This window comes from Onychomys torridus, chromosome 7 (assembly GCF_903995425.1).
Source record: "Onychomys torridus chromosome 7, mOncTor1.1, whole genome shotgun sequence".
NCBI lineage: Eukaryota > Metazoa > Chordata > Mammalia > Rodentia > Cricetidae > Onychomys > Onychomys torridus.
This window is the reverse complement of record NC_050449.1, coordinates 44,290,586-44,317,327: the sequence shown is the minus strand read 5'-3', so window position 1 is coordinate 44,317,327 and position 26,742 is coordinate 44,290,586. Positions and strand designations below refer to the sequence as shown.

General features: G+C 44.8%; 5 protein-coding genes across 9 annotated transcripts in view; 2 read left to right on the top strand and 3 right to left on the bottom strand.

The window, feature by feature from the left end:
- The window catches only part of Alg9 (ALG9 alpha-1,2-mannosyltransferase), a 70,434-nt gene extending 67,296 nt beyond the window's left edge, over nucleotides 1-3,138 (bottom strand). Inside the window, exons 1-2 of one of the 3 annotated variants that reach the window (XR_004945429.1) lie at nucleotides 2,250-3,138; nucleotides 1,352-1,487 (exon numbers count right to left, since the gene is read on the bottom strand). Coding sequence is in view for 2 of the 3 variants with exons in the window: in XM_036192674.1 (XP_036048567.1) it covers nucleotides 1,352-1,487; nucleotides 2,250-2,404 (291 nt within the window). In the remaining variant the exon portion in view is untranslated. Of the gene's footprint in view, nucleotides 1-1,351; nucleotides 1,488-1,903; nucleotides 2,191-2,249 lie in introns of those variants that run through there. The other 2 variants (XM_036192674.1, XM_036192675.1) reach the window with 2 other exon arrangements.
- A 1,321-nt stretch (nucleotides 3,139-4,459) lies between these two features.
- Nucleotides 4,460-9,273, bottom strand: Fdxacb1 (ferredoxin-fold anticodon binding domain containing 1). Its single transcript, XM_036193163.1, has 5 exons — nucleotides 9,056-9,273; nucleotides 8,691-8,847; nucleotides 7,180-7,383; nucleotides 6,177-6,335; nucleotides 4,460-5,715 (listed from the first exon to the last, which is right to left on the bottom strand). The coding sequence occupies exons 1-5, from the start codon at nucleotides 9,267-9,269 to the stop codon at nucleotides 4,548-4,550; spliced, it is 1,902 nt and encodes a 633-aa protein (XP_036049056.1). The 5' UTR covers nucleotides 9,270-9,273; the 3' UTR covers nucleotides 4,460-4,547.
- A 127-nt stretch (nucleotides 9,274-9,400) lies between these two features.
- C7H11orf1 (chromosome 7 C11orf1 homolog) lies at nucleotides 9,401-14,361 on the top strand. The gene is made up of 4 exons (XM_036194382.1): nucleotides 9,401-9,646; nucleotides 12,832-13,062; nucleotides 13,838-13,904; nucleotides 14,111-14,361. The coding sequence occupies exons 1-4, from the start codon at nucleotides 9,602-9,604 to the stop codon at nucleotides 14,269-14,271; spliced, it is 504 nt and encodes a 167-aa protein (XP_036050275.1). The 5' UTR covers nucleotides 9,401-9,601; the 3' UTR covers nucleotides 14,272-14,361.
- Nucleotides 14,362-20,731: 6,370 nt separating this feature from the next.
- Cryab (crystallin alpha B) lies at nucleotides 20,732-24,107 on the bottom strand. The gene is made up of 3 exons (XM_036191678.1): nucleotides 23,600-24,107; nucleotides 22,412-22,534; nucleotides 20,732-21,074 (listed from the first exon to the last, which is right to left on the bottom strand). Exons 1-3 carry the CDS (start codon nucleotides 23,798-23,800, stop codon nucleotides 20,871-20,873), a joined length of 528 nt encoding a protein of 175 aa, XP_036047571.1. The 5' UTR covers nucleotides 23,801-24,107; the 3' UTR covers nucleotides 20,732-20,870.
- Nucleotides 23,069-26,010, top strand: Hspb2 (heat shock protein family B (small) member 2). 3 transcript variants are annotated; one of them, XM_036192939.1, is made up of 3 exons: nucleotides 23,069-23,111; nucleotides 24,784-24,945; nucleotides 25,362-26,010. In XM_036192939.1, exons 2-3 carry the CDS (start codon nucleotides 24,852-24,854, stop codon nucleotides 25,814-25,816), a joined length of 549 nt encoding a protein of 182 aa, XP_036048832.1. In that variant the 5' UTR covers nucleotides 23,069-23,111; nucleotides 24,784-24,851; the 3' UTR covers nucleotides 25,817-26,010. The 3 variants fall into 3 exon arrangements, with proteins under 3 accessions (XP_036048832.1, XP_036048831.1, XP_036048830.1); XM_036192938.1 differs by having other exon boundaries at nucleotides 23,103-23,297; XM_036192937.1 differs by lacking the exon at nucleotides 23,069-23,111 and having other exon boundaries at nucleotides 24,766-24,945.
- The last annotated feature ends 732 nt before the right edge of the window (nucleotides 26,011-26,742 follow it).

Here is a 26,742-nt window from a genome sequence, read left to right as displayed (position 1 = left end):
GGTCTCATGGAGACATTTTCTCAATTGAGGATCTTCCTTTTTCTAATGACTCTTGCTTGTATCAAGCTGACATAAAACAAGTCAGCACAACTATTTTGGCAACATCAGAAGAAATATACTTAAAAGGTTGGAAGAATGTAGCTACCCTCTAGGAAGTGGAATCTGGACATGAGGAAAATAGTTAATTGTACTTCCCTCAAGTTCAGGAGTAATTGTTATAGCTTTAACACCTATATCTACAAGTATTACTAAGATTTACAAAACCATTTAAAAGATAATTAAAAGCCTCACCTTTGAGTATGTCAGCTAAAGGCCATAGACTTCAATTATAACTAAATCAACAGTTTGGGCTTTTTTAAAGATCTATTTTATTTATGTGTGGATGTATACGTAAGAGTATGCATGCAAGTGTGTGCCTGTGGAGACCAGAAGAAGGCATCAGATTTATTTGTCTGTTTATTGAGACAGGGTCTCTTTATGTAGCTGTGTTTGCCCTGGAACTTGCTGTGGAGTCCAGGCTAGCCTTGAACTCACAAGAGGTCTACCTGCCTCTGTTTCCAGAGTGCTGCGATTAAAGGCATGCACCACCACACTGTGCTATCATGATCTGGAGCTGGAGTCACCTACATTTGAGCCGATGGAATTTGGACTATAATCCTCATGACTGAGCAGCCAGTGCTCTTAACCACTGAGCCATCTCTCCAGCCCCCAAATCAGTAGTTTTTAGGATATAAAAGTGCAGACAATTCATAACAGGTTTTTTTTGTTATTGTTGTTGGGTTTTTTTGTTTGTTTGTTTTTTCGAGACAGGGTTTCTCTGTGCAGCTCTGCGCCATTCCTGGATCTTGCTCTGTAGACCAGGCTGGCCTTGAACTCACAGAGATCCACCTGCCTCTGCCTCCCAAGTGCTAGGATTACAGGTGTGAGCCACCACCGCCCAGCCCAAATGCTATTTGTTCTCCTTCCCATAGTTGAATGAACTCTATTATTATGTATTTATTTATGTATTTATTTATTTATTTTTTGGAGCTGAGGATCGAACCCAGGGCCTTGCACTTGCTAGGCAAGCACTTTACCACTGAGCTAAATCCCCAATCCCCACAGTTTTTATGATATAAAAGTGAAAACAATTTATTTTAGTATTTTCACACTTGCATTTTACTTGTTTGTTAATTAGTTCTAAGTACCAAATCAAGATCAAAAGCCAAGTCCCAGAACTGGGGGCCGGGGATATAGCCCAGTGGTAAAACATTCGCCTAGCATGCCCAAGGCCATGGGTTAGACCCCTCGAATTGCAAAAACTAAAACAAACAAACAAACAAACAAAAACCCAGCTAAAGAGATGACCTACTGGTTCCCAGTAGTTGAATGTTTCATCACAGTCAGAGATGTTGCTCAGAAGAGCAGCGCACAACCTTGCTGAGAGCAGACACTTGAAAGCAGTGGATCCTTCAGGGGCCCAGACTTGCCCTGCTTTATTTGCAGACCTGCCAGGAAGGAAAAGCAAAACCATTAGTGTATCAGGAAGCCTGCCAGCGAGGACTAAATCCAGATAGAAAAGGCAGGAATGATCAAAGACAGCAATGCAATAAGGCCATTCACCCAAAAGAACGGCTTGCCATGTTTGAGTAGAATGAATAAGGAAGGGATTGCGTTTCAATCACACCTTCCACTTCCTGCTACTAGGGTATCCACTAATTCCTACACCTTGGCCTGTTTCACCTACAATACTCGCTTTCACCTTTCACCTCACCAACTAATCACTCACTTGAAGGCCACAATGCTCTCTCTCCATTTCTTAAGGTCATCCCTTGCCAAGACTTTACTCCCCACTCTTTCAAATGAATGGAGGCCTAATACAAAGTGCAGGTGCAGCAGACAGTTCCTTTAATGCAGACCTCACCTACGGGCTACAGGCATGCTGCTGGATTCCAGGGGGCAGAAAACAGCAAACAGAGGCTACGGAGAGAATAAAGCGTCAGGCGGGGAGACTCGGGTGTAAAAGGCAAACTCTCCTGCCAACAGCTCCCACAGAGGCTAACTACCAGCACGAAGCCTGCTCAGTGTGGGCCTGGACCTGAAGCGTGGCAGACCCTGGCTCCCATAATGCAGGTTCCTGCGGAGGGGCGAGGATCAACCCGAACTCTCCCAGGAGGGGCAGGAGAGCGGGCCCGCAGAGCCCGGGCTCGCCGCGGGGACCCCGGCCGCCCGACCCTCCCGCCGGCCACGCCCTCCGGCCGCACACGCACTCGGGCCGCTGTTCCGCGCCGCCTGCTTCCCGGCTGCCCAGCAGCTCCCGCAGCTTCTCCGCGGCCGGGCCCGTGTCCCCGCCACCGCCGCCGCCGCCGCCGCCGCCGCCGCCGCCGCCGCCCTTGAGGCGCTGCCGGGCCCTTCGGCTCGCCATGCCAAGCGTCGGGGAAAGGGTAGAACTCCGCACGCTACGACATCGGCGAAAGCGCAGACATTGCTGGGCTAGGAAACGGTGTCCGCGGAGGGACAAAAAGCTTTGACATGCGCACAAAAGACTACAATACTGTTGTCTTTAGACCAATTGGGGCGAAGGCGGGGATCAGCAGCCTGGACTAGCCCTCCCACTTCTCACACTGGGTATTTCTCCCTTCCTTTAATTCGCTTCCTCCCATTTCTCAGCACTCCACACTTGCCAATGCTATAAAGAGTAGTGTGCGGAGGTATTCAGTTAAAGAGCTCCACACAGCTGCTACCCAAGGGGAGGTCTCTAAAAGGTTACTTAAACATTTAACACCTTGCCTTGTCTTGTAGAGAGGAACCGAAGCAGCCAATAGCTCCTGAGAGACAAACCAGCAAGGCAATAATTCATACTGAGAAGTGAAAGCCTGAAGAAATGCTATGCAGAAAATTCAACCAGGCATTTGTCACTGGCATTGCTCCTACAGCGCAGCGGTAGGCACTTCACACACATGCTTTTTAATTCTCTTGGCCACCTTGCTTTTACTGACAAGGAAGTCAAGGTCCAAAGTTGCTTGTCTAATAAATGGAGCTATATTCCACTTGAGGACCGATTACAAACATACTATTCTGGCTACATCAACAAAAGGCCTTGTTCGGAGAGTTTTCTTGTTTTTAAAAGGGGCTTAGGGGTTCGAACTTGGTTTTAGAGGCATTTACGAAGACAAGAGAGAGACAGAGCGAGAGTGAGAGACAGAGAGAGACAGAGAAAGACAGAGAGAGAGACAGAGAGAGACAGAGAGACAGACAGACAGACACACACACACACACACACACACACACACACACAGAGAGAGAGAGAGAGAGAGAGAGAGAGAGAGAGAGAGAGAGACCGAAAAAGAAGTCAAATGGTGGTGGCCCACGCCTTTAATCCCAGCACTCAGGAGGCAAAGGCAGGGGGATCTCTGTGAGTTCAAGCTTGGTCTACAGAGTGAGTTCCAGGACAGCTAGGGCTACACAGAAAAACCCTGTCTTGAAAATCCAAATAAATAAATAAAAAATTTTTAAAAAATGAAGATTGATCATATGGATCAGTTTCCATACAGAGTCATTAGTTACCAGGCCCAAACATTCTACTTCAGTAGAACTCATATATATCCCTATTTCCTTTCCTGGAAACCAGGGAGAGAGAAGTAAAGTAGCAAACAGAGTAGGTCTTTGGTCAGACCCAAATGTCAACTCAAGCTCTGATACTTGAGTTCCATGACTTCAATAGTCAATGACAGAAAGAAACAGCAGTATCATGATGTTCATAATCTCAAATGTGTAACATATGCAATTCCTAAACTCAGGCTGGAGAGATGGCTCAGAGGTTAAGAGCACTGGCTGTTCTCCCAGAGGTCCTAAATTCAATTCCCAGCAACCACATGGTGGCTCACAACCATCTACAATGAGAGATCTGGTTCCCTCTTCTGGTCTGCAGGCTGAACACTCACTGTATACATAATAAATAAAAATTAAAAAAAAAAAAAAGACATTCCTAAACTCAGTGAGATGATAAAGAGGAACTGAGAATGTGGGAAATATATCTACAAATACATGTGGTGAGACATCCAGACTACAGCCTCTTCAGCAAAAGAACAGTTAAGTACATGACACTTGTTTTTCAGTCATTACTCAGGATCAGAACTGAACTACAGAACGGTCACCAGTCACATTAGTCTGCAAGGGTATTTTTGTTTGTTTTAGGCATAGCTTTGTTTGGTTCTTTGAGACAGGACCTCACCATGTAGCCTTGGCTGGTCTCAAACACAGTCACTTGCCTGCCTCTGCCTCCTGAGCACTGGGCTCAAAAGAATGCACCACCACCACCATGCCTAGCCAGTCCATAGGTTTAAATGATGTTCACAGGTGTCTTTAGGGTCCATCAAAACTACTTTAGTCACAGTGGAAAAAAATCTTATATATACACACATACAAAAAAAAAAAAAAAAAAACCAAACAAACAACAAAACCCCCACACAGACTCTAGTAACAGTTCCAAGTTGTTCTTTTTCTCTCACATTCAACAGACAATGAGGGGTCCGACTGTGGAAAGGACTAGACAAGACTTTCCTAGCCTACCGCAGTGAAACATGTAGCTGTCTTTGAATCTCGTTCCTAAACCGGGACTGCATTGCTGCTGCTAGCTGGGGGCTGAGTGCCTTATCACAAGCTTGATAGGTCAATCTGTAGCAGAGACTGACCTGTTCAGTATCTGGATGCTGAAAACGACCAAGGAACTGTATGGAAATAATAGTGTCCTGGGACACTGCTCGGGCTACAGTGTGAAACTCTAGCTCATCAAATCCTTTCTTTTCATCTAACCAAAAACTAATATCATGCACATAGCGTGGAGGATACAAGGAATAGCTTTTAAAGCGTTCTATTTTCCCAGGGGCAAATCTTTTCAGGAAACGGTTATCAAAAGTCCACAATATTCTCCAATCAGAAATATCATAGACAAGCATGGCTAATAAGTCCAAGTTTATAGAAACAAACACAAAACACTGGTGTGTAACAGTTGTAGATGTGACAATAGTCCCAATAATCAGATTCTCGGTACCATCTGGGCCCAAATTAAAGGACTGCACATGAATTATATAATCCTTTCCATTTGGTTGAAGGACAAACTCCACTGAAGTGCTCAAATTGGAGCCTTCCAGCAACGTCTGAGTCAGAAGGTTATCTAGACTCTCCTTCAGGTGACCCAGCAGTGACATAAGGCAGCTATCCTTCCCATTTGTATTTAATCCAAGGATAAACAAAGTCTCGTGAAATGCTGGCATCGTGAAAGGTAAAATGTGGCACTTCCGAAAGACAGGCCCACTGAGGATGTGCAGAGAACCTGGGAGGAAGTCCGGCGAATGGATGACAGCTTCAGCGTGAACTAGAAGAGAAGATCTAAGGCAGAGCTTGGCCTGTTCACGGACCCCCTCGTGAGCTGCTCTGCAGCCATCTCTCCCAGGACTCTTAGGAAGGGCATGTCCTGAAAACGACAGGACACCTTCCATGTCTTGTGTTATTTCACCAGTCAGGGACTCAGAATCTGAGTTATCTTCATGGAGACTAATCCAAAAGGCAGGCAGAAGGTGGCCGGTCTCTGGAGGGAGGACACTGGTGCCTCCCTGTGATGACAGAGGGAGGGAGCACTTCAGCCTTTTCAAAGGAAAATTTTTGCCCAACTCAGCAATGAGTTTCTCGTTGACGGTTTTGATAGGATGACAGGAGGATGCTTCAAGAAACCGCCTGTTTAAATACATAAAATATTTTTTTACTTACAATAATAATTGCTAGAATTAAAATTGTTTGTTCTTACATAGAAAACAATTATCCTTAAACTAATCCTGAAAATAAATCATTTGTCATATGGAGAAATAGCATGTACATTTTTTTGAGATAGCATGTACATTTTTGGGTTTAGTTTGGGGCTTGTTATTTGTTTTGTTTTGTTTTGTTTTGCAATAACAGGGGCAAATTCTGAGCCTTGTGCATGCTAGGCAAGTTATTCTACCACTGAACTATACTCCCAGGCCTGGAGAATTAGCATGTAGTCTAGACCTCTGCCACCACCCCTATAATATATCAACCTCACAGCACCAACATCATTAACAATTCATGTACCATCCATTCAAGATTCAGTGACCACCATTAAGACCATCATGGTACAAGTAGGGATAGGAGTGATTTCCAGCAAAATAAAAGATTACCTGTTCAACTTCCCTGCAAGTGCTTCCGGTTCTGTAAAGGAAAACCACTGGTCTTCCAGTCTGACTCTGAATGTTCTGGGCTGAGAGCCTTCAAAGGGCAAGCTCTGGGTGAAGACATGGTTCAAAGCACCTTCTACATGAAATGACTTAGCCTGACTCCTGCCAAAATAAGTGAACAAACAACTTCTTTAAATTAAATATTATACATTTACATTTCATTTAGTTTAAATATTATGTATTTACATTTTAGTTTAAATTAAATAGATGCATATATGTTGTTGTTTGTTTTTGCTCTTTTGGGGGGCCCACTACCCAGCTCCCAAATGAATCACACATAGAGGCATACACTTAATTATAAATGTCCGGCCTTAGCTTGGCTTGTTTCTTGCCAACTTTCCTTAACTTAAATTATTCTGTCTACCTTTTGCCTCTGTACTTTTCCTGATCTCTTATTTCTATAAATCTTACTCTTACTCTGTGGCTTACTGGTTGTATAGCTGGGTGGTTGGCCCCTGAATCCTCCTCCTTCTCTAGCTGCTTCCTCTTTTCCCCTGATTTCTCCTATATATTCTTTCTGCCTGCCAGCCCCACCTATCTCTCCCTCCTGCCTTGCTATTGGCCATTCAGCTCTTTATTAGACCATCAGGTGTTTTAGACAGGCATGGTAGCACAGCTTCACAGGATTATATAAATGCAACATAAGCAAAAGTAACACACCTTAAAATAATATTCATATATATATGTGTGTGTGTGTGTGTGTGTGTGTGTGTGTGTGTGTGTATATATATATATATATATATATATATATATGTATCTGTGTCTGTGTCTGTGTCTGTGTCTGTGTCTGTGTGTGAAGGCTGCCATCAGTTAAAAAAAAAAGTATTTTTGAACCTAAATCAGGAAATTAGAAAGGCAAGAGCCTACTTTTGTTTTGTTTTTTTTTTTCAATTACTTCATGCAAGAGATGGAAGGAGAGAAGGTTTAGGCCTATGGTATCACTTACCTATATCCAGTACATTTGTATCCTGGCACAGCCTCACAGTTGAAGGGATACACATCACTTAAAATGAACCCTCCCAAGGCTGCCATGGCAACCACTTGCCAACTGTTGTGCCACTCTCTCTGGGGCTTATCAGCAGGAGTTCCACCTTGTCCTCTGCACAGTGCCACGTGGACCTCTCCTTCCTTTGCAAGAACATCAGCACAGCTTACGGAGGACAAACACCAGAAATTTATCAGACACAGAAATTACAAAAGGAATCAGCAATACACACATGGTTTAGCTCTGAAATAATTAAAATTTACCTTACTTGCAGAGGTCTATTAAACCTAAGCATATTTAAAAACAAAAACAAACAAAAAAAGTCCACCTGTGTCGCCACAACAACATTGGTCACAAGCTTTGCATCTGTGTTCTTTTCCTGTATGTCACAGAAAGGCCAATGTCCACAAAGCTCCTCCATAGAATTCACTCTGTGTTGCTTCTCCCCATTAGGAAAACATCTTACTGCCTTCTGCCTACTCTACAGTTCAGGGCTTAGATGAGCACTACATCACCATGTATAAAGCCCTGGCTTTAACAATCACCATACACACACATCTATACTTCAACTGCCTAATTTAAAATACTGCCCTTGCTAAAGGTTTCTCAAACTTATAGCCCAGAGGAGCCCTCCAATATTATCAGTTTAGTATACTGGTATAAAGTTATTGACATTTTAAAGTCATAATCATTTTAAGAAGCAGCTACTATTAATAGCCCCAGTTTATAGGTGTAGAAAAAGAAGCAGGTAAGGACTAAAGTTGCCTACAGTTTTAACTAGTAAGTTGTGAGTTACCACGTGGCTCTTAAATCCACGCCCTTAGTCATCAGGCTATACTGGCTCTTACTATTTTGCAATTAAAGACATTTGAGGGGGTAAGCTGGAGAGAGAATTAGGCAGTTAAGAGCTCTGGCTGTTCAGAGGCTCAATTCCCAGCACCCATCAGTAACTCCAGTCCCAGAGGATCCAATGCCCTCTTTGGGCCTCCCTGAGCAAACTAGGCACACTCATGATGCACAGATATGCATGTCAACAAATATATACATAAACACCTATATACATAAAAAAAAATTTTTTTTAAACAAACAATTTGGGACCTTCAAGTGCTTGACACCAAGCATGACAGCCTAAGTTCTATCCCCCAGATCCACTATGGAAGGAGAACTGACTCCTCTAAGTTGTCTTCTGACCTCCACACCCATACATTAAACACATGCAGACAGACACTAATGAAATTTTTTAAAATAATCTTGCCCTTTTCCTCCTAAGGCCTACTTGTGCTTTTACATCTCGGGTTACATGACTCACTTTAAGACAAGATTGTGGTTTCCTCTGGGTTTATCTTCTTTCCACGGGTATCCTAGCAACTTACACACGTCTGCCTTATTTCCCCAGCTACAAAGTTTGTGCGCCGCAACTTGGTTATGGACACCTGGAAACAGTTCCCACGCGAGGACTCGTCTTTCCTCACCTCTGGAAAAACTTGGCAAGCAGTTCCCTGTTCTTAGCGACTCCAGCTTTTCGTCCACAGTGCGGAAAGTTGAAATAAATTCCATCAAAGTCTCTGTCGTGTGCTTGCAAGGCGTGTGCCAGCTGGGTGCAATCCACACCAAAACAGACTTCGATACCTGGCAGAGAAAGTTGAAAGGCGTGATATATAGACCAAAAGAAGTCTTAAGATCTGTAACCCTGACAAGCACAGAACGGCAAACCACCCCAGGCCTGGGCACACAGCACTGCCCCGTGAGCGCCTCCAGGAGGCGCACTCGCATTCCCCAAGAGAGCCGCACCCCCGACGCTCTGGGCCGGGCCTGGCGAAGGGGTGGAGCCCGCTACCTCGCTCGCGCAGGCGCTGTAGGTTCTCCTGGGTCACCGGGTCCTCCACCAGGTCGGCCGGGTGCTGAAGGCAGGTAGCGGTAATACTGACGCCGGGATCCAGGGTGTTGATCAGAGAAGCTGTAAAGGAGAAATTCCCTTCCCCGACCAACAGGAGGCGCCGAGGAACCATGGTCTCCTCGGGCTCCCTGCCGGCGCTCCCTGGGGCGCACATTTATTGCGTCACTTCCTTCGCACGGCCTCCGCTCCCCCCCTTCTCCGTCCGGCACTCATTGATGACGCATCAACAGCGCGTGGTTGCCTGGATAAACATTAGAGCCCCTGCCAGGGAGCAACGAGGTTGAAAGTGAGATGGAGCTGTCGGCTTTGCCCCCTCATCTTCGTGTGCCTCGGAAGGCTCGTTTGCTTTTCAGTACAAGGACGGGCCTGAGCGTCTTCGCCACACCTGCTTGAGGTCACAAAACAGTCACTAAATGAGGGGTGGTGAGGCGAGTCCTGCGTGTTCCAGAGGCACAGGCTTTTGTAACTGCACCCACCATCTCCGGAATGGCTACCTCTTGTTCTCTTAGCTGCTGCTCAACATATCTCGAGGTGCTTGTAGATCCTATTTTCAAGGAAAAACAAAACAAAACATTGAATGCTTGTTTTGTTCCAGGGCACTGTGAGAGCAGTTAGGTATATGGATGGACTAGGCATGGCCTGCCTACTGTCTGATAACGAATGCACACAACAAAAGAGGCAACTCTTGATATAATGGGGTGTGTACCCACCGCGAGTGGTGGAATTCAGATCACAATGAAGCACACACAAGGGGAAACACTACCAAGTTGAGAAAGGGAGGTATAGATTCCCTGAAGTTAGCCTGTGTTGAAAGCTGTTGGGTGGCGGGGGCCCGTGTTCGTTTTATCTAGGTGAAAAAGATTGGAATCAGAAAGAACACTGTTTACAAAAGCATAATAATAACTTTTTTAAAAAACTGATTACATCGGACTGGCTGAACACCGTAAGTGAGAGAGTCGTAAATGTCACTGAAGAGTTCAAAGGTGGCCAGGTCATATGGAGTGTTGTAACCGTAACGCCTAAACCTTATTCTGAGAATATAGAAAGCAACTAGAAATCCAATATGTCAGCTAGAAGGAGGCTGAAGAAGAAGCCTGGAGAGGTCTCAAAATACGAAATGAAAAGCTTTGCTAGCATCCAGGTTGATGAAGCTAATTTATTGATTTGGCAAGGGCTTGTTGTTCTAGTCAATCCGCCTGATAAAGTGGCCTTCGGAAAAATCAACTTTTCCACCCAATGTCCCATTTAAAATGAAGATCTGTCACCCTGACATTGATGGGAGGGGTCATGTCGCATGTCAGCCACGAAGTAACTCATTTGCTCATAGTGTGGATGAATGGTCCCTAGCTCAAGCACCCACCCTAGGCTGACCTAGCTAAAGAACGCTTTAAGGGGTGGTGGCGCACACCTCTAATCCTAGCACTCGGGAGGCAGAGCCAGGCGGATCTCTGTGAGTTCGAGGCCAGCTTGGGCTACCAAGTGAGTTCCAGGAAAGACGCAAAGCTACACAGAGAAACCCTGTCTCGAAAAACCAAAAAAAGGTCAAAACCAATATTTGGTATTGGGGATTTAGCTCAGTGGTAGAGTGCCTGCCTATCAAGCGCAAGGCCCTGGGTTCAATCCTCAGCTCAAAAAAAAAAAAAGAATGCTCTAAGGACCATAACCAATTCTGGAAGAATGCTGGAGAATTTGCAAAGAAACATGGGGGAGTGACCTGTAGACCGAAAGCTACAGTGAGTGTCCCCTGCAAGTTTGGTCAGAGACCCCAACCAGTGTGTTCAGATACCCCAAAAAGCAGGCCTCTCTGGGAAATTGAAGAGTGCCGCCAACTGTTGCTTGATTGTGGCAGTTGCTTTCTACAGTTTCCTTAGTCAAAAATGGTCTAGGTGACCGGTAAAGTCGTATTTAAAAATTCAGATGTTCTAACAGCAACCAAAGATTCAAAATAGGAAGACGATGTGATTTTTTCGGGTTTTCAAAAATGACTTTCTTATGGAGAAAGGATGAGACGAGAACAATGAAATCCGATGAGAAGCTCCTGAAGTAAAGGGGACAAAGGGAGACAGTGGCCTGAGTTGGAAATGGGCAGTGAAAATGAAAAGTAGTAGACTGATTCAGAAATCAACAAAACGTAGTGACTGACTGAATGCCAAAAGAAAGCCGAAAGTCAGCCTTGGTTCTCTGACCCAGACAACTGAGTGGATGTGTGTCATTCTAGCTCTAGGGACAGCATCACCTCTAAACTCTAGGCCTACTAGGCTTTCTGGGTCCAGCTACCCAAGTCATCATGCTGTTTGGTGACATCAGCACAAGCATGCACATATCTTCACAAAGGTAGATGAGGTGAGGGCAGTTGCCTACAATCTCATCCTTCATTGCCATAGTATTGCTTTTGTATGCCTGTGAAAAGGCAGTGGGTTGTGTTTCTCAGACCATGGCTATGTGTCCGAGGTGATCTGTATTCCTTTGTTTGGAGAACTGGAAAGATCAGGTTTGAAGACATCTTTAACGAACATGGAATGGCCACATAAGGATTACTGTTTCTCTCTGAGATATTCAAACAAATCATTGTATTCACCATCAAGTTTCTCATCGATAACGCAGGTATCATCTTACTCCTTTGCCCAGGGAACAGGCTTATTATGTAACAAAAAAGCTGGGCTTTTGATTGCTTGCCAAATATTTAAAATACAGACATTTCCCATCTGGTATGTGCAAAGAATTATTGATTGGGATGGTAACTATTGGTTGGAAGGATAGATATAACCATGAACAAAACACAAATCCTGTTCTTAACAGGTATGGGGTTCAGTTGATAATATATTGCATGTTCTTGAACCTATGACTGATAAAAAGTAAACAATGTGAAGAAAACTTGTATGTGAGGAATTAGGAGTGTTAGCTTATTTGAGCTGATCTGGAAAGGAAATTATTGTTAATCATTCATTGTGTTGTCTGGCTATTCAACATTCCACCTCTCATTCTCCCTGTGGCAATACTCTTAGACACTCAACTCTTACATCTTGAAATCACTAAACATTTAGCTCATTGCTCATATGGTGTTGGGGATGCTGAAAAGTTTTCTGTCTTTTCGAGGAATGTGGGACAGTGGCATTTGTGTACTCAGTCATCCACTACTGATGATTGACATGATAGATCTGTTGTTACTTTTTTGGGAGCCTGCCACCCAGCTCCCAAATAAATCATACACACAGGCTCATTCTTAATTATGAATGTCTGGCCTTAGCTTGGCTTGTTTCTTGCCAGCTTTTCTTTTCTCACCCCCCCCCCCAGAGCTGAGGACCGAACCCAGGGCCTTGCACTAGCTTTTCTTAACTTAAATTATCCCGTCTACCTTTTGCCTCTGGGCTTTTCACATTCTCTTACTCCGTGGCTTGCTGTGGAGCTGGGTGGCTAGCCCCTGAAGTCGTCCTCCTTTCCTGGCTAGTTCTTTATCCTCCCTCCCTGAGTTCTCCTTCTATTTATCCTCTCTGCCTGTCAGCCCCGCCTAGCTCTTTCTCCTGCAGCATAGATCAATGGGTACATGCACCTGAAGAGGAAGAATCAGGCCCATATAAATTATATTTGGACAAAAGCCAAGAGCATTATTAAGGTGTGCTTATGTTAACACTTGGCCCTGTAAAGCAGAGGTAGAAACAAGTGTGTTTTCTGCTTTCTCATTATTTAGTAAGCTTTCATGTTCTTTGTCTTTCCAGAGACAGAATCTTGTCTGTTTCCTCAGAAACCCACACTATGGCAGCCTTATTTATGCTGATGGTCATGGCGAAGTGTGGACAGACTGGACTAACATGTCCAAGTTTTTTCAGTACGGGTGGAGATGCAACACTAATGAGAACTCCTATTCGAACCGTACTCTGATAGGCAACTGGAACCAGGAACGATATGACCTAAAGAATATTGTAAAACCTAAACCCTTGCCTTCCCAGGTAAGATAACTTTCTCTTCTTTTGTTACTTTCTGTTAGAAGAAATGCCAGGGGCCATGTGAGAGGTTTATGTTTAGTATTATGAGAGCTCATTCTTCAGCTGGACCACCTAGCCCACTTCAGTGTCAAATTCAGTGTTCCCCATAAGTTATCAAATGATGAGTAGATCACTTTTTCTCTTGTTTTGTTTGGATTTCACCTGTTAATCTACAGAAAGACGGGCCGTCTTCTGACTCAGGATACCTTCTCCTCTAAGCTTGTTGTTTACCTGTTTACCTGAGCCTTTCCCTTTCATCTCCTAAACAAACAGCCAATGGATAAGAAATATGACAGTCTACTCACAGATGAACCTCTAGTCTACCTCAAATGACGGAACAATTAAAGTCATGCTGCACTGGCCCTTACTTTTTATGATAGCTATAGATGACTGGATTCTTTGTGGGGGAGGGGGGCAGGGTTTAAGACATATTTAGTTTTTATGTGCTTTTGGTATTTTGCCCACATGTATGTCTGTATGGGGGTGCCAGATCCCCTGGAACTGGAATTACAGATAGTTGTGAGCTGCTGTGTAGATGCTGGGAATTGAACCCAGGTCCTCTGGAAGAACAGCCAGTGCTCTTAAGCACAGAATCATCTCTCCAGCCCCCAACTATGAGATTCTTTTGGGTTTTTTTGTTTGTTTGTTTTGTTTTGTTTTTGAGCTGGGCATCGAACCCAGGGCCTTGTGCTTGCTAGGCAAGCGCTCTACCACTGAACTAAATCCTTTTTCCTTCTAGTTTGGACACTACTTTGAAACAACATACGATGCAATCTACAACAGCAAAAAGCCACAATCAGCCCATAGTAGGTGGACTTGTCTTACTAATTCTTAACTCTTAGCACCCATCTTAGTTCCTGGCATATGAAAGGAACTCAAAAGGAAAATGAATGTGTAAATAAGTGAACAATTTCTCTAGTGTCTCAGTTTTGACAAGACTAAGAAATAAGTATGAGCTCTGTTAAAAAAAATTCCTCTTGACTGTGTTCCCATTTATCTTTCCTTCCCTTAGGATTTAAGCGAGAGCCTCATTGGTTCCCTGGACATCAGCCTGAGCTGGATCCTCCTCACTACAAATGCACAGAAAAGTCAACTTTTATGAATAGCTACTCAAAGCCTCTACCCACTCATTACTCTTGGTGTGTATATGATCCAAACATGGCCCAATTTTAGGATCCAGGAATCTAAGCAAGAAAAAGTAGCATCACTTTTTTCTGAAGTAGACTGTAGAAAGGAACACATAACACGATTTCTGTCTAAATAAAGCACAGGACACCAAAAGACAAACAAACAAAATCTCTATTTCTATTTACTCTAACTGTCCTGGTGAGTTTTTATCAACTTAACACAAATCTAGACAGACGTGTCTGGGAAGAGGGAATTTTAATTGAGAAATTACCTCCATCTAGTTGACCTGTAGGCAAGCCTGTAGTAAGTGCATTTTCTTGATTAATGATTGATATAGGAGGGCCTGACCCACAAGGAGCAGGACCACTGCTGGGCTGGTGGTCCTGAATACTAGAAAGCAGGCTGAGCAAGCCAAGGAGAGCAAACCAATAAGTAGTACACATCCATGGCCTCTGCATCATCTCCTACCTCCAATATTCTGTCTTGAGTTTCCTACCCTGACTTTCCTGAATGATGGATTTAAAAGGTATAAACTGAAACAAATTCTTTTCTTTCCAGATTGCTTTTGTTCATGGTGTTTTATCACAGCAATAGAAACCTCACTTAAGACTGTATACACAAATATCTATGTGATAACAATTAATGGTGGAGGAAAGGCCATGAATTTGAAAAAGAACAAGGAGGGTATAAGGGGAAAGGCCAGCCATTTTAAGTAAATAAAGTCAGGAAGCACATGCCCTTAATCCAATCACTTATCAGGTAGAGTCTCTGTGTGGTCAAGGCCATACTAGGGAACAGAGCCAAGCGTGATGACACACACTTTAATCCCAGTACCAACTATAGAGACCTGGAGGTACAGGCAGTGACAAGGAAGTGAGGTAGCTGGGCTAAGATAGCCAATGAGAAGGCAGAACAGCAGGGCAATAAAGGTGTGGGTAAGATAGGAAGAAGCTCGCATTTGGAAGCTGCAGAGTTGGTGAGGTAAGATTGGCTGGCAGCTCTCCCTATTTCCCCAATCTTTCCAAGGCTTTCACCCCTATATTTGGCTCCATGATTTTTATTTAATAAGACCATTTAGAAATTCGTCTACATATATATGTACACACACACACACACACACACACACACACACACACACACACACACGTCTTTCAAATCTGTAAATACTCCTCTCTGATTTCCATCAGTGGCAAGTCTGAAAACCCTGCCATACCTTAGATGTTTCTAGGTGCATTCCCGAAGTAAGTCAGTCATAGCGGGTTTATATTGTGTCCTTACTGAGTAAGCCCTGCTGAGGACTATGAAAAGAAAAACAACTTCCCTTATTATTACAGAGAACTTTAAATATATTGACTTAATTTTGGAACATCTCAGGAATACAGTTTCATCTCAATAATTTCTGTATATATCAAAATCATAATAAATAATGGAGAGGCAACCAATTGTTAACTCATCCACAAATAGCACCAAAGGAATCATGATCAAACAAAACTAAGTGTACTGAACCTAGCAACAAGGAATAGCAACTTGACACAGGGTCTCAGTGGCTCAGAAAGGTGCTGGAGTAAGCTGCTGATTTGAGGGAGGGCTTGCAAAGCAGTCGGGAGATTGGAAGAGAATCGTGGGTAGTTCAAGTTGGTAAATGTAGGGAGGCTTTTCTTTATTGTAATATTTTGGTTTCTGGTTCAATCCCCTTTCTGCAGTAATGCGCTTATTTAGATACTCTGTTTCTTCAGAACTTCTTTGGGTAAATTATATGTATCTTGGAATTTCTCTGTTTCATCTGCATTTTCAATACCTAGCAAGATGTCAGGAATAAGGTACCCAGTCTCCTTGATACTCAGGTAACAACATATAAATCATTAGGGTGTCACCAAGTGGCCCTAACCAGTGCCTACGCTACACAACAAGGTCTAATAGAACAATTTTTGTTTTAGGCCACTAGTGGGCTAATTTAAAAGGTAGGAATGGAGAACCAGAACAGAACTTTTTTTTTTTTTTCGAGACAGGGTTTCTCTGTGTAGCTTTGAGCCTTTCCTGGATCTCACTTGGTAGACCAGGCTGGCCTCGAACTCACAGAGATCCGCCAGGCTCTTCCTCCCAAGTGCTGGGATTACAGGAATGTGCCACCACCGCCTGGCTGATAGATTTGTCTTTTTTTTTTTTTTTCAGAGCTGAGGACCGAACCCAGGGCCTTGCACTTGCTAGGCAAGCACTCTACCACTGAGCTAAATCCCCCACCAGCACAGAACTTTATACATAGATTTTTATCTTGCAGACTTTGTTGAACTCTATTTTTCTGGAGTTTATTTCTTTGTTTATGTTGACAGATTATATCTTTGTAAATTATAGTTCTGTCTCTAACTTTGCAACTTTTACAACTGTTCTAAATGGGCATTGGTCAGAATCTTGAGAGTAGAGTCCAATATCAGGTGTGATCACGGTTCCCTCATCTTGCTCAGGATATCAATCAACAGGAATGTATTTAAATTCTGTTGGGCAGGCATAACATTTATACTAGATATCAGTGTACCTGACCTTTTGTTTGTTTGGTTGGTTGGTTTTTGTTTTTTGAGACAGGGTTTCTCTGTGTAGTCCTGGCTCTCCTGGAACTCCAGGCTGGTCTCAAACTCACAGAGATCCACCTGCCTTTGCCTCCTGAGTGCTGGGATTAAAGGCGTACACCACCACCACCACCACCACCACCACCACCACCACCACCACGGCCCAGCTGTACCCGACATTGTCACATTCCTAATTCTAGTTTGCTGAAATACCTTTCTGATGCCCTTATTTCCCATTTACTTTCTACTCTTCCATCACCATATTTCCATATAGTAAATTTTAAAATACTAGATTGTTCATTCCACTCACTTTATTTAATCCCTCCATTGGCTTCTATTGCCTTCCAAATAAATGCTGCTTCATTTCCCATATCCCTTCCCTCTCCTATACCCAATTCTCCAATCAGACCAAAATACTCCAGGCTGTTCTCTTTCTAAATTCATGCGCCCACCATGTATGTCTTGCTAACTTTAATAAACCATTGTGACCGGGCGGTGGTGGCACACGCCTGTAATTCCAGCACTCGGGAGGCAGAGCCAGGCGGATCTCTGTGAGTTCGAGGCCAGCCTGAGCTACCAAGTGAGTTCCAGGAATAAGGCACAAAGCTACACAGAGAAACCCTGTCTCAAAAAAACAAAAAACAAACAAAAAACCCATTGAGAATGAGGGAGAGGCAAGGATAGCTCAGTGTTAAAGTGAGCGCTCTGCATACCTTTAGTTCTGTCCCCAGCACTAAAACCACAACAGATACAAATACCAGCCGTCAGATACCTCATTAGATATAATACAAAGAAAAAGCACCATGTCTTAAAAAGTTAATGTGGAATAATCCTATGACCAGAAAGTCCAATTACAAGGAATTGAAAACAATTACAAAATTAATAACTATATGTTAATGGCAGCAATCTCCATAATGATTAAACAGTAGAAACAGCAACTGATGTTGGACAAAACAAAGTCCAGCAGCTGATGAAGGATAAAATCTGGTATATCTATTCAGTAAAATATTATCTGTCAATAAAAGGAAAGAAATTCGATGTAGACAACAGCATGACTGAACCGTGAAAATGTTATACCAGGTTTAAAAAGGGGGTGGGGCCTGGAGATGTGTCTCAGCCATTAAGAGCACTGGCTGCTCTTCCAGGTAACCCAGGTTCAATTCCCAGCATCCACTTTGCAGTTCACAACTGTCTGTAACACCAGTCCCAGAGGATTAAGTACCCTTTTCTGGCCTCCGTGGGCACTGCATACATGTGGTGCATAGAAGACACATTCAGGTAAATACTCAGACACATGAAATAAAAATATATTTTAAATACCAACTATGTGTGGTGACACATGCCTTTAATCCCAGCACTCTATAGGAATTGGCAGGTTTATTTCTGAGTTGAGGCCAGCCTAGTCTAAGAGTGAGTTCCAGGACAGTCAGGAAACCCTGTCTCAAAAACCATTATGTATGTATATAAAATGTACATGTATGTATATATACATATTTAAAATCTCAAAAAGATATATAAGCTAGTAACAAAGGGCCACATGTTAAAGATTACATTGTTAGGAAGTGTCCAATCAATAAATAAATAGACACATGGTTGCCTAGAGCTGAAGGATATGGGATCTTCTATAGTAAAATCTAAAATTGACTGTAGGATAGATGTTCAAATCTATGACTGTATTATTGAGAGTACACTGTATAATTAAATGACAAAATCATATGTAAATAGAATCTTAGCAATTCTGTCTTAAAATTTTAGTCAATGATTTATTCAGTAAGTTGTTTGCTTCACTAAGTCAAGTCCTCAGCATGTACAGTTAAAAAAAAAAAACAGTGGTGTACATCTCAACCCTGGAGAGGAGGAGAAAAGAGCATCTCTGGAGCTTGTTGGACAGCCAGTCCGGCCTCATCTGTGAGCTAAAGGTTCAGTGAAAGACCTTGGCTCAAAAAAAGAGAAGGTGTAGGCTGGAGAGACAATTCAGTGATAAAGCATTTGCTGTGCAGGAGTAAGGACCTGAGTTCAAATGCTCAGAACCCAAGTAAAGCCAAACACATCACATGTGTGTCTATGATCCTGGAGGCCCCATAGTAACAGCAGGGGCAGAGACAGAAGAATCCCGGGGAGCTAGAAGGCTAGCTAGCCTGGAGTGCACAGTGGAAAAAACAAGGAGCTCATCTCAAACAAGGTGGAAAGCAAGGACCTGAGGTTGATCTCTGACACACACACACACACACACACACACACACACACACACACACCCCTCTCCTTTTTCCACCTTTCATCTCAACTTTTTCTTAGTGTTCTGTTTTGATTTTTGCAATGTCAAGAGTAGGAACTAGGACATAACACAATCACACATACTAATCAAGAACTCTACCCTGAGCTAGCCCCTCGGCTCTTTCATAGTTTAAAAATAGTTCCTAGAAGCACTTCAAGTAGCCCTCTTTACTGTATCTCTTACCATAATTGGGTCACAGCCCTTTCAAGTCAATCACTGCAGACAAAAGGAATTCTCTGCTTTATTTGAACCACCTATAGCTGAACTTGGTTTCTGTTACAGGGCACACATGGCTTGGAAGGGTGTAATAAATTCTGGGGCAAATCTTGCCATTGGCTAGACCAAAAAAAGGAATAATAGCATTTCCTTATGCAGCCGATATTGATTGCTGCACAGACGTGGAAATTGATTATAACTTTAAAGAAAAGGGCTTTCTGAGTAGATCATGGTATGTCAGATTATTAGGAAGTTGTGGTTTTTGTCTGTTTGGTTTTTTTTGGAGCTGAGGATCGAACCCAGGGCATTGTACTTGCTAGGCAAGCACTCTACCACTGAGCTAAATCCCCAACCCTTGTTTTGTTTTAATAAGGAAATCAGTTTAAACTTATAGAGATTTGAAACTTGGCTGGGCATGGTGACACACACCTTTAATCTCAGCCCTTGGTAGGCAGAAGCAGGCAGATTTCTGAGTTCAAGGCCAGCCTGGTCTACAAATCGAGTTCCAGGATAGCCAGGGCTACCCGGAAAAATCTTGTCTTGAAAAAGCCACACACACAAAAAAAAATCGAAAATCAGGGGGAGGTGGTTGAATCCTTTACACTACACCTAAGAGGCTTTTTTGATGATTAGCACCCATGTCCTATTTACTGCCCTGTCAGTTAGCTGACAGCCCTTTTCAGGTCACACTAAGGTCACCATATCTCTCTGGTGAGATAATTAATTTCAGAGATGCACTAGAACCTTTGATGTGGGGTTAGCCAGAGCTCTTCTCTCTAGAGGAACTGATATTCCTTGGACTTAGCCGGGCATCACCTGTTAAGTTTTGTTTTTTGGTTTTTTTGTTTGTTTGTTTGTTTGTTTTTGGTTTGTTTTTTGTTTTTTGAGACAGGGTTTCTCTGTGTAGCTTTGCGCCTTTCCTGGAACTCACTTGGTAGGCCAGGCTGGCCTCGAACTCACAGAGATTCGCCTGTGATCAACAAGGGTTGGGGATTTAGCTCAGTGGTAGAGCGCTTGCCTAGCAAGCACAAGGCCCTGGGTTCGATCCTCAGCTAAAAAAAAAAACCCATAAAAACAAAAACAAAAACCAAACAAACAAAAAAACCAAACCAAACCAAACCAGACAGACAAAAAACACAACTTCCTAATAATCTGACATACCATGATCTACTTAGAGTGCTGGGATTAAAGGCATGCGCCACCACCGCCTGGCAATGTTTTGTTTTGTTTTTTCCTCCTTAATCTATCCCTAACAGTACAGAGTGTTGCAGAGAGAAGACCAGAAGACCAGGGAAAGTGAATGACTCGCCTGGGTTTGTACCACTAGGAAGTGCTGCCAGTCATTCTGACCCAAAAGTCCTTGGAGTCCCCTGAACCATAGATCGAGAATTAGATCCATTACGTTTGTAGATTTATTTAAAGCACACTGGATATATGAACACAAGACGAATCTGTTGCTTAATGATATTTTATTAGCTTAATAATCTGGGCCAGCCCTTAGCATTAATAAGCTTCAGCACTAGTCACAGATTTTTATTCACTGATGGGAAACTTTCGAGTTTTAAAAAATGCAATGAGAGGAAGGGAGTCTACTTCTTAGGGGCTGCAGTGACAGCAGGCTTGTCTTCACGGGTGATGGGAATGGTACGCTCAGGGCCAGAGGCCTGTTTCCTTGGTCCATTCACAGTGAGGACCCCATCAGATGACAGGGAGGAAGTAATGGTGAGGGGGTCCACATCAGCTGGGATCCGGTACTTCCTGTGGAACTCCCTAGAGATGAATCCGTGTTCATCCTAGTCCAAGAGAATGAAGAAAGAAGCAGGGAAATAAGAACAGGAAATACTACCACTTGCCCCAAACTCAGACATCCCTTTCCCTGAGGTTCCCAAACAGCCCTGCCATCATAAGGAAAAAAGAAATGTCTGGAGCTGGGAGTATAGTCTCGTGGTGAAGGGCCCTGAACTTCATCTCCTACATTGCAACAGATACACAGATAGCTAAGTCCAGAGCTTTCATCCAGGTTTAAGGCTAGAATAAAACTGCCCAGATGTTATTCCTACCTACAAAGGAATGATTCTGTGTTGGGTGTCCTTGAGGAAGCCTATAAATTGTCCCAATCCCTCAGGAATGTCTCAGGATGTTCCTAACCCATAGGATTGCTAATATTAAATAAGTTGACTATTGGGGAGACTGTGGTCCAGTCTTAAAACAAAACTGAAACAGCCTGAGGACATTAAGATACACTTATTCTGCACAGGTTCTGAGTCCTTAATTTGTTTTGTTTTGTTTTTTGAGATAGGTAGGTTTTCTCTGTGTAGTTGTCCTGGAACTCACTCTGTAGACCAGGACAACTTGAACTCAGAGATTGCCTAACTCTGCTTCCTGAGTCCTGGGATTAAAGGTGTGCACCACCATGCCTGGCTGAGTTATTAATTTTTAAGAAGCAATCATAACATCTTTTCATGAAGTCAAGAAAAAAATTGCCAAAAGTGCAAGAGGAATTGTTGGCCCTAACCCTTACACATTTGGAATCCCAAGCATCTACCCAAACAAATCTCAATTCGCTGACTTCCTTGCAGCCATGAGTGAAGCTCTGGAATATGGACAAACCAAGTAGCTTAGTATTAAAATGAGCCGAAGAAGAGACATGGAATCTTGAACATCTAAAAGTCACAGACAGAAATGCCTCAAACCCTGCAGTTAATGTCATTATGTACAACAACCATTATGTACAACCCACTGCGCCTAAATCAATGGTTGCCCATTTTGATTACAGACTGAAATTACCCAAGGAGATTTTTTAAAATAAATGTTGATGCCTGAGTTATATCCCTGAAACTTCATATTTACTTGGCGCCTAGGGTGTGCCCCAGGGTTGGGAATTTTGAAAATTCTTTTGATATTTTATTGTCACCAGACAACGACAGAGCAATCAAAACAAACAGCAAGGGGCACTTCTCTCCGCAAAACCATAACAATAACCACAGATCTGTCCCTAATTTAGCCATTGACTGCAGCTCCTGCTCCAGTTCCTTCCGTTCGGGGCCTGGAATTCTGCCAGCCTCGGAGACTGGTGGCAGGATCCAGTGCACACTTAATGAATTCACTAGAAACAGAAGCATCCACACACCTGGCGTTCCTCATGCTTCCCATGCACTTCTATCACATCTCCCAGCACCTTGACTTTCAGCTCCTCTGGGGAGAAGTGCTTCACGTCCAGGTTGACAGAGAATCTGTCCTTCTCCATACGCATCTAGAAGGAGGTGGGGAAGGGAGGAGAAAAGGTGGGAGAATGTTTATGAAATTGAAGAAGACTGGTTGTTTTATAGATTTACTTCCTCTCCAGGTAATTCATCCTCTTCACTGCTTAAAAAAAAAAAATCCTTTTTTGAATGACTCTGGTACATGTGAGCCACCATAGTGATACACAAGGAACACCTCTTGGCCATCAGTCCCAAAGTTTACTTAAAGGCACAGAGAAAAAGACAGGTCACTAGGGGACCACAAGGATGGGTCTAGCCATAGCTTCTGCTGCCTCTCTACCCAATGCTGGCTTTGTCATTTGTCTATAAGACAAAGGCCCCTTTTTCTTGTTCAGCTCCCTGCCAAGTTTCCTACCCACTCCATCTGGAATGTTCTGCTGGTCCTGTCCTTCCAAAGCCCTTGCCCACTCAGCTCCTGTGTCCTAACACTGGAATATTTTTAAACCAGAGTGTTATCTGTGGCAGCCTCTCTTAATCTTATCTATTCAACCCTTCTCCCACTCCGTTAGGACTCCGGGGCTTCCCAGGAGCGGACATACATCCATTCCTCATAAGGCACAGACTGAGGTCAGTGCACTGTCTCAGCCCTAAGGAACCCAGAAAATCAGAGGCAAGGGAAGAGAGAGACAGAATATAGTGATTGATGTCTCCAGCTCCATCCAGGGGGCATAAAAAGTTCAGAATGAGTGGGTTTCTCTCTGATCTCTACAATTGGAGGTGATAAAATCCACCAGGACCACAGTTGTTAGGGAGGTAAGTAAGGAGATGAAGAGCTTTTAATGCAGATCGTTGTGAATAAAACCAGAAAGGGACATCCTGCTTTATCATTAGGGGACAGAAGATGATCTTCACCACGCACAGAAAAATGTAACAGGAAGTAGAACATCAAACAGTATGTTTCTTCCAAGGGGAGAAGCAAACAGGAACCTCATTTCTCCTCCGTACCTTGGCACACACATGTGCCTGAAATGCCTTAGGCAGGGACAGAAAGGAAAACAAATGAAGGAAGTGTCCAGGAGGCTCAGGAAGGACGCTCTGGCACAGGGGAGGCTCACCTCTGAGAGTCCAGTGTCAGTCCAGCTGGGTGCGCGAAGGAAAGAGGGTGGCCGAAGGTAGAAGGGGCTCAGAGAAGTGGCAGCCGAGAAGAGGTCGGACTCCAACAGGTGCTCCCCAAAGAACTGGTCAAAGAGGCGGCTGGGGGAGTGGAAAGGGAAGAAGGGGCGACGAATCCAGGGGTGATGGATGGCGATGTCCATGGTGGCTAGATGAATGTAGGGTCGGTTGGCTGCTCAACTCCTTCAGCGGCAGCTACAGCCAGCCCCTTATATATGCAGTCTTGTGAAGCTTCTGGAATGGTGATGTCAGGGGTTTTATTATCCCAGCTCACTGCCAGTTCATGGAGACTTGTGATCAGGGATTTGGCAGGGTGACACATACCCAGTACTCACTGAGCTAAGAAAAGAGTAACACAAACACGGCTGAGCTGGCCAGTGACTTGTCATGGTCTTGTTTCACTAGCTCTCTGTCCACACCCAGTGACACCCACCCCCCATCCTTGTTCTCTGGAGCTAGGACAGAGTCAGGAATCCCAAGCAGCTGGTGGTGTGCCCCTCCTCCTCCCCAGTCTTGCATGCCAGGGGAGTTGAGCCAGCAGCTATCTTGAGCCTGGGCAGGGACTGGAATCTTCCTAGGCTGGGCCCCAGGGACATTAACCCTTTGTGGTGCCCTAGCGGAGTGCAGTGACCACCAATATGTCAGTCAGTACCAGGTGTCTGACTGGAACCCTGAGTTGACCTTGAGTTTGGAATACTCTGAAATTAAAGAGATAGAACATGCTTCTTGCACCTTTGATGCTATGTGGTTCATGGAACATTAAACCTTTTTTTTTTTTTTTTAAAGTAGTGTGCATGGTGCCTACGATTGACAAAGACAAAGGGTAATATGGAAATGTACAATTTGTGAAGGCCCACACTAGGTCTCCCTTTGCAGTCCTGCAGTGAGTGCACCAATTTCTCTTCCCAGCTCACTTCAGGACCAGGACCCTCAGCTGTCCTCCCAGGCTTCGGTGACAGCTGAAGGCTGTGCAGAGGAGGGGACTTGGGGGGTCCAGGCTGTGCTGGTCACACCCTCATCGTTGCGCTGTGGGCCCAGGCTCTCGGCCCTCCCCCAGAGGCTTTGCACTATTTTGGGTGGTGTAGACCCCGCCCCCACTCTGACTGAGTCCTGGCTCTCCCTCCAGCTGAAGGGGTCGCGTCCGATCTTGTTGGGGCTGCACTTGGGATCAGGCTGCCAGTCACAAGCGCAGTCATGTCGGGCCGCACAGTGCCACATGCCCACCCAGCCACTGCCGAGTACGAATTTGCCAACCCCAGCCGCCTGGGCGAGCAGCGCTTCGGAGAAGGTATGGCCCAGATGCTTCCCACCCCCACCTCCTGAAATTCTGGGCTCTCCGCCCAGTCTCACTGGCCTCTACCCTACCTGGGGCTTAAGTGAACTCCTGGGGCGAGGCATCTCCCACCCCAGGCTCCCCCCTCAAGCAAGGCTCTCCTCTTGCTACAGACTTCAGGACAGGACTTTAGACCCGCAGAGCTTTGGGTACCCGGGCCTTGCACGCTGAGTAACTTCTGGTTTCGCTTCTGTCCTCCAAATCCCTGCTTGCTTCATGGCCGTCTAATTTCCTTTCCCAGGCCCTCTTCAGCAGCTTCCCCACCTGCTCTTCCCAGGCCCATGTCTTCTGATCTCGCCTTTCAGCCTGCGCACACTGCTTCCTCCTTCATCCTATCTCTTGCCTTCTCTTTCTCTCTCTGCCCTCCTCAGGCCTCCTGCCAGAAGAGATCCTGACCCCCACCCTCTACCATGGCTACTATGTCCGGCCTCGGGCCGCCAGAGCTGGCAAGGACAGTAGGGCAGGGGCCTCAGAGCTCAGGCTCAGCGAGGGTAAGTTCCAGGTATTTCTGGACGTGAGCCACTTTACCCCAGACGAGGTGACCGTAAGGACTGTGGACAACCTGCTGGAGGTGTCGGCCCGGCACCCCCAGCGTCTGGACCGCCATGGCTTCGTGTCCCGAGAGTTCTGTCGCACCTATGTCCTGCCAGCAGATGTGGACCCCTGGCGGGTCCGAGCTGCCCTCTCCCATGATGGTATCCTTAACTTGGAGGCGCCTAGGGGTGGCCGGCATTTGGACACGGAAGTCAATGAGGTCTACATCTCCCTGCTCCCTGCGCCTCCTGACCCAGAGGAAGAGGAAGAGGAAGCCAGAGCTGAGCCCTGACTGTCTGCGGTAGACCCAGCACCCAGTGAATCCCCTGTCTACATCCCACGGCGATTCCAGAAGTCCACCAGAGGTAGCAGCGTCCTCGGGGGAAGGTGTATGGTCCACAGTGTATGATTTGGTCCCTTGATGTACCATAGCCTTTGATTTAGTTCTGAGTGGAGCTGAATAAACCCAAACCTTGGGGCCTCGTTTGTGCTGCTCCTGTTCTGTGTCCTGGAAGACCGAACCGCGAAGGGACTGGAAGAGGTCATAGGTAGCAATTTCCACTGTGAAATGCGCCCATCGCCTCAGCGTCCTAAGCTCACACTTGGATGCTGAGATCACCCCCGGAAGCTGACACTGGCTCCAGATCAAATTCCTAGCCATAATTTTCTCACAATGCAACAAAAGAGAGAGTGATCCTGGGAGGGATGGGGATACGCCATCCAAACAGCCCAGAGGGCACTGTCTGAGCTGGTGATTAGAGGCACAAAACAAGGGTCTCCAGGCTGTCTGGCCTTTTTGGGTAGGGGTTGGGAAAATGTTTTTGGCTGGAGAGAGTTGCCTAAAGCTCCAGGGGGTGAATGTTTTGCTTTCCCCGTATCAATGGCTTTGCACTGAAAGGTCTGTGATAGAGGAAAAGGGTGTGCATACATGGGCATATAGACTCATTAACCCACCGGTATCCCTGAACCCACAACCTTCCCATCCTGAGTACAGGGAAGGCCAATGCAAGAAAGCAATTGTCTCTGATTTTGTAATAACCCATGGAAAGGAACCACAGAATACTGTACCTAATCTAAGACTCAATGCAGATGCTACCATCACATTGGAGTGGCAGGGATTGGGAAAAGCTGAAGATGGTTTTAATGCTAGGAGTGGGGTGTGTTCAGAAAAGTCAGTTCACTGGGAGAGGCTGTGGCCACACTTACTCTTTACAATCA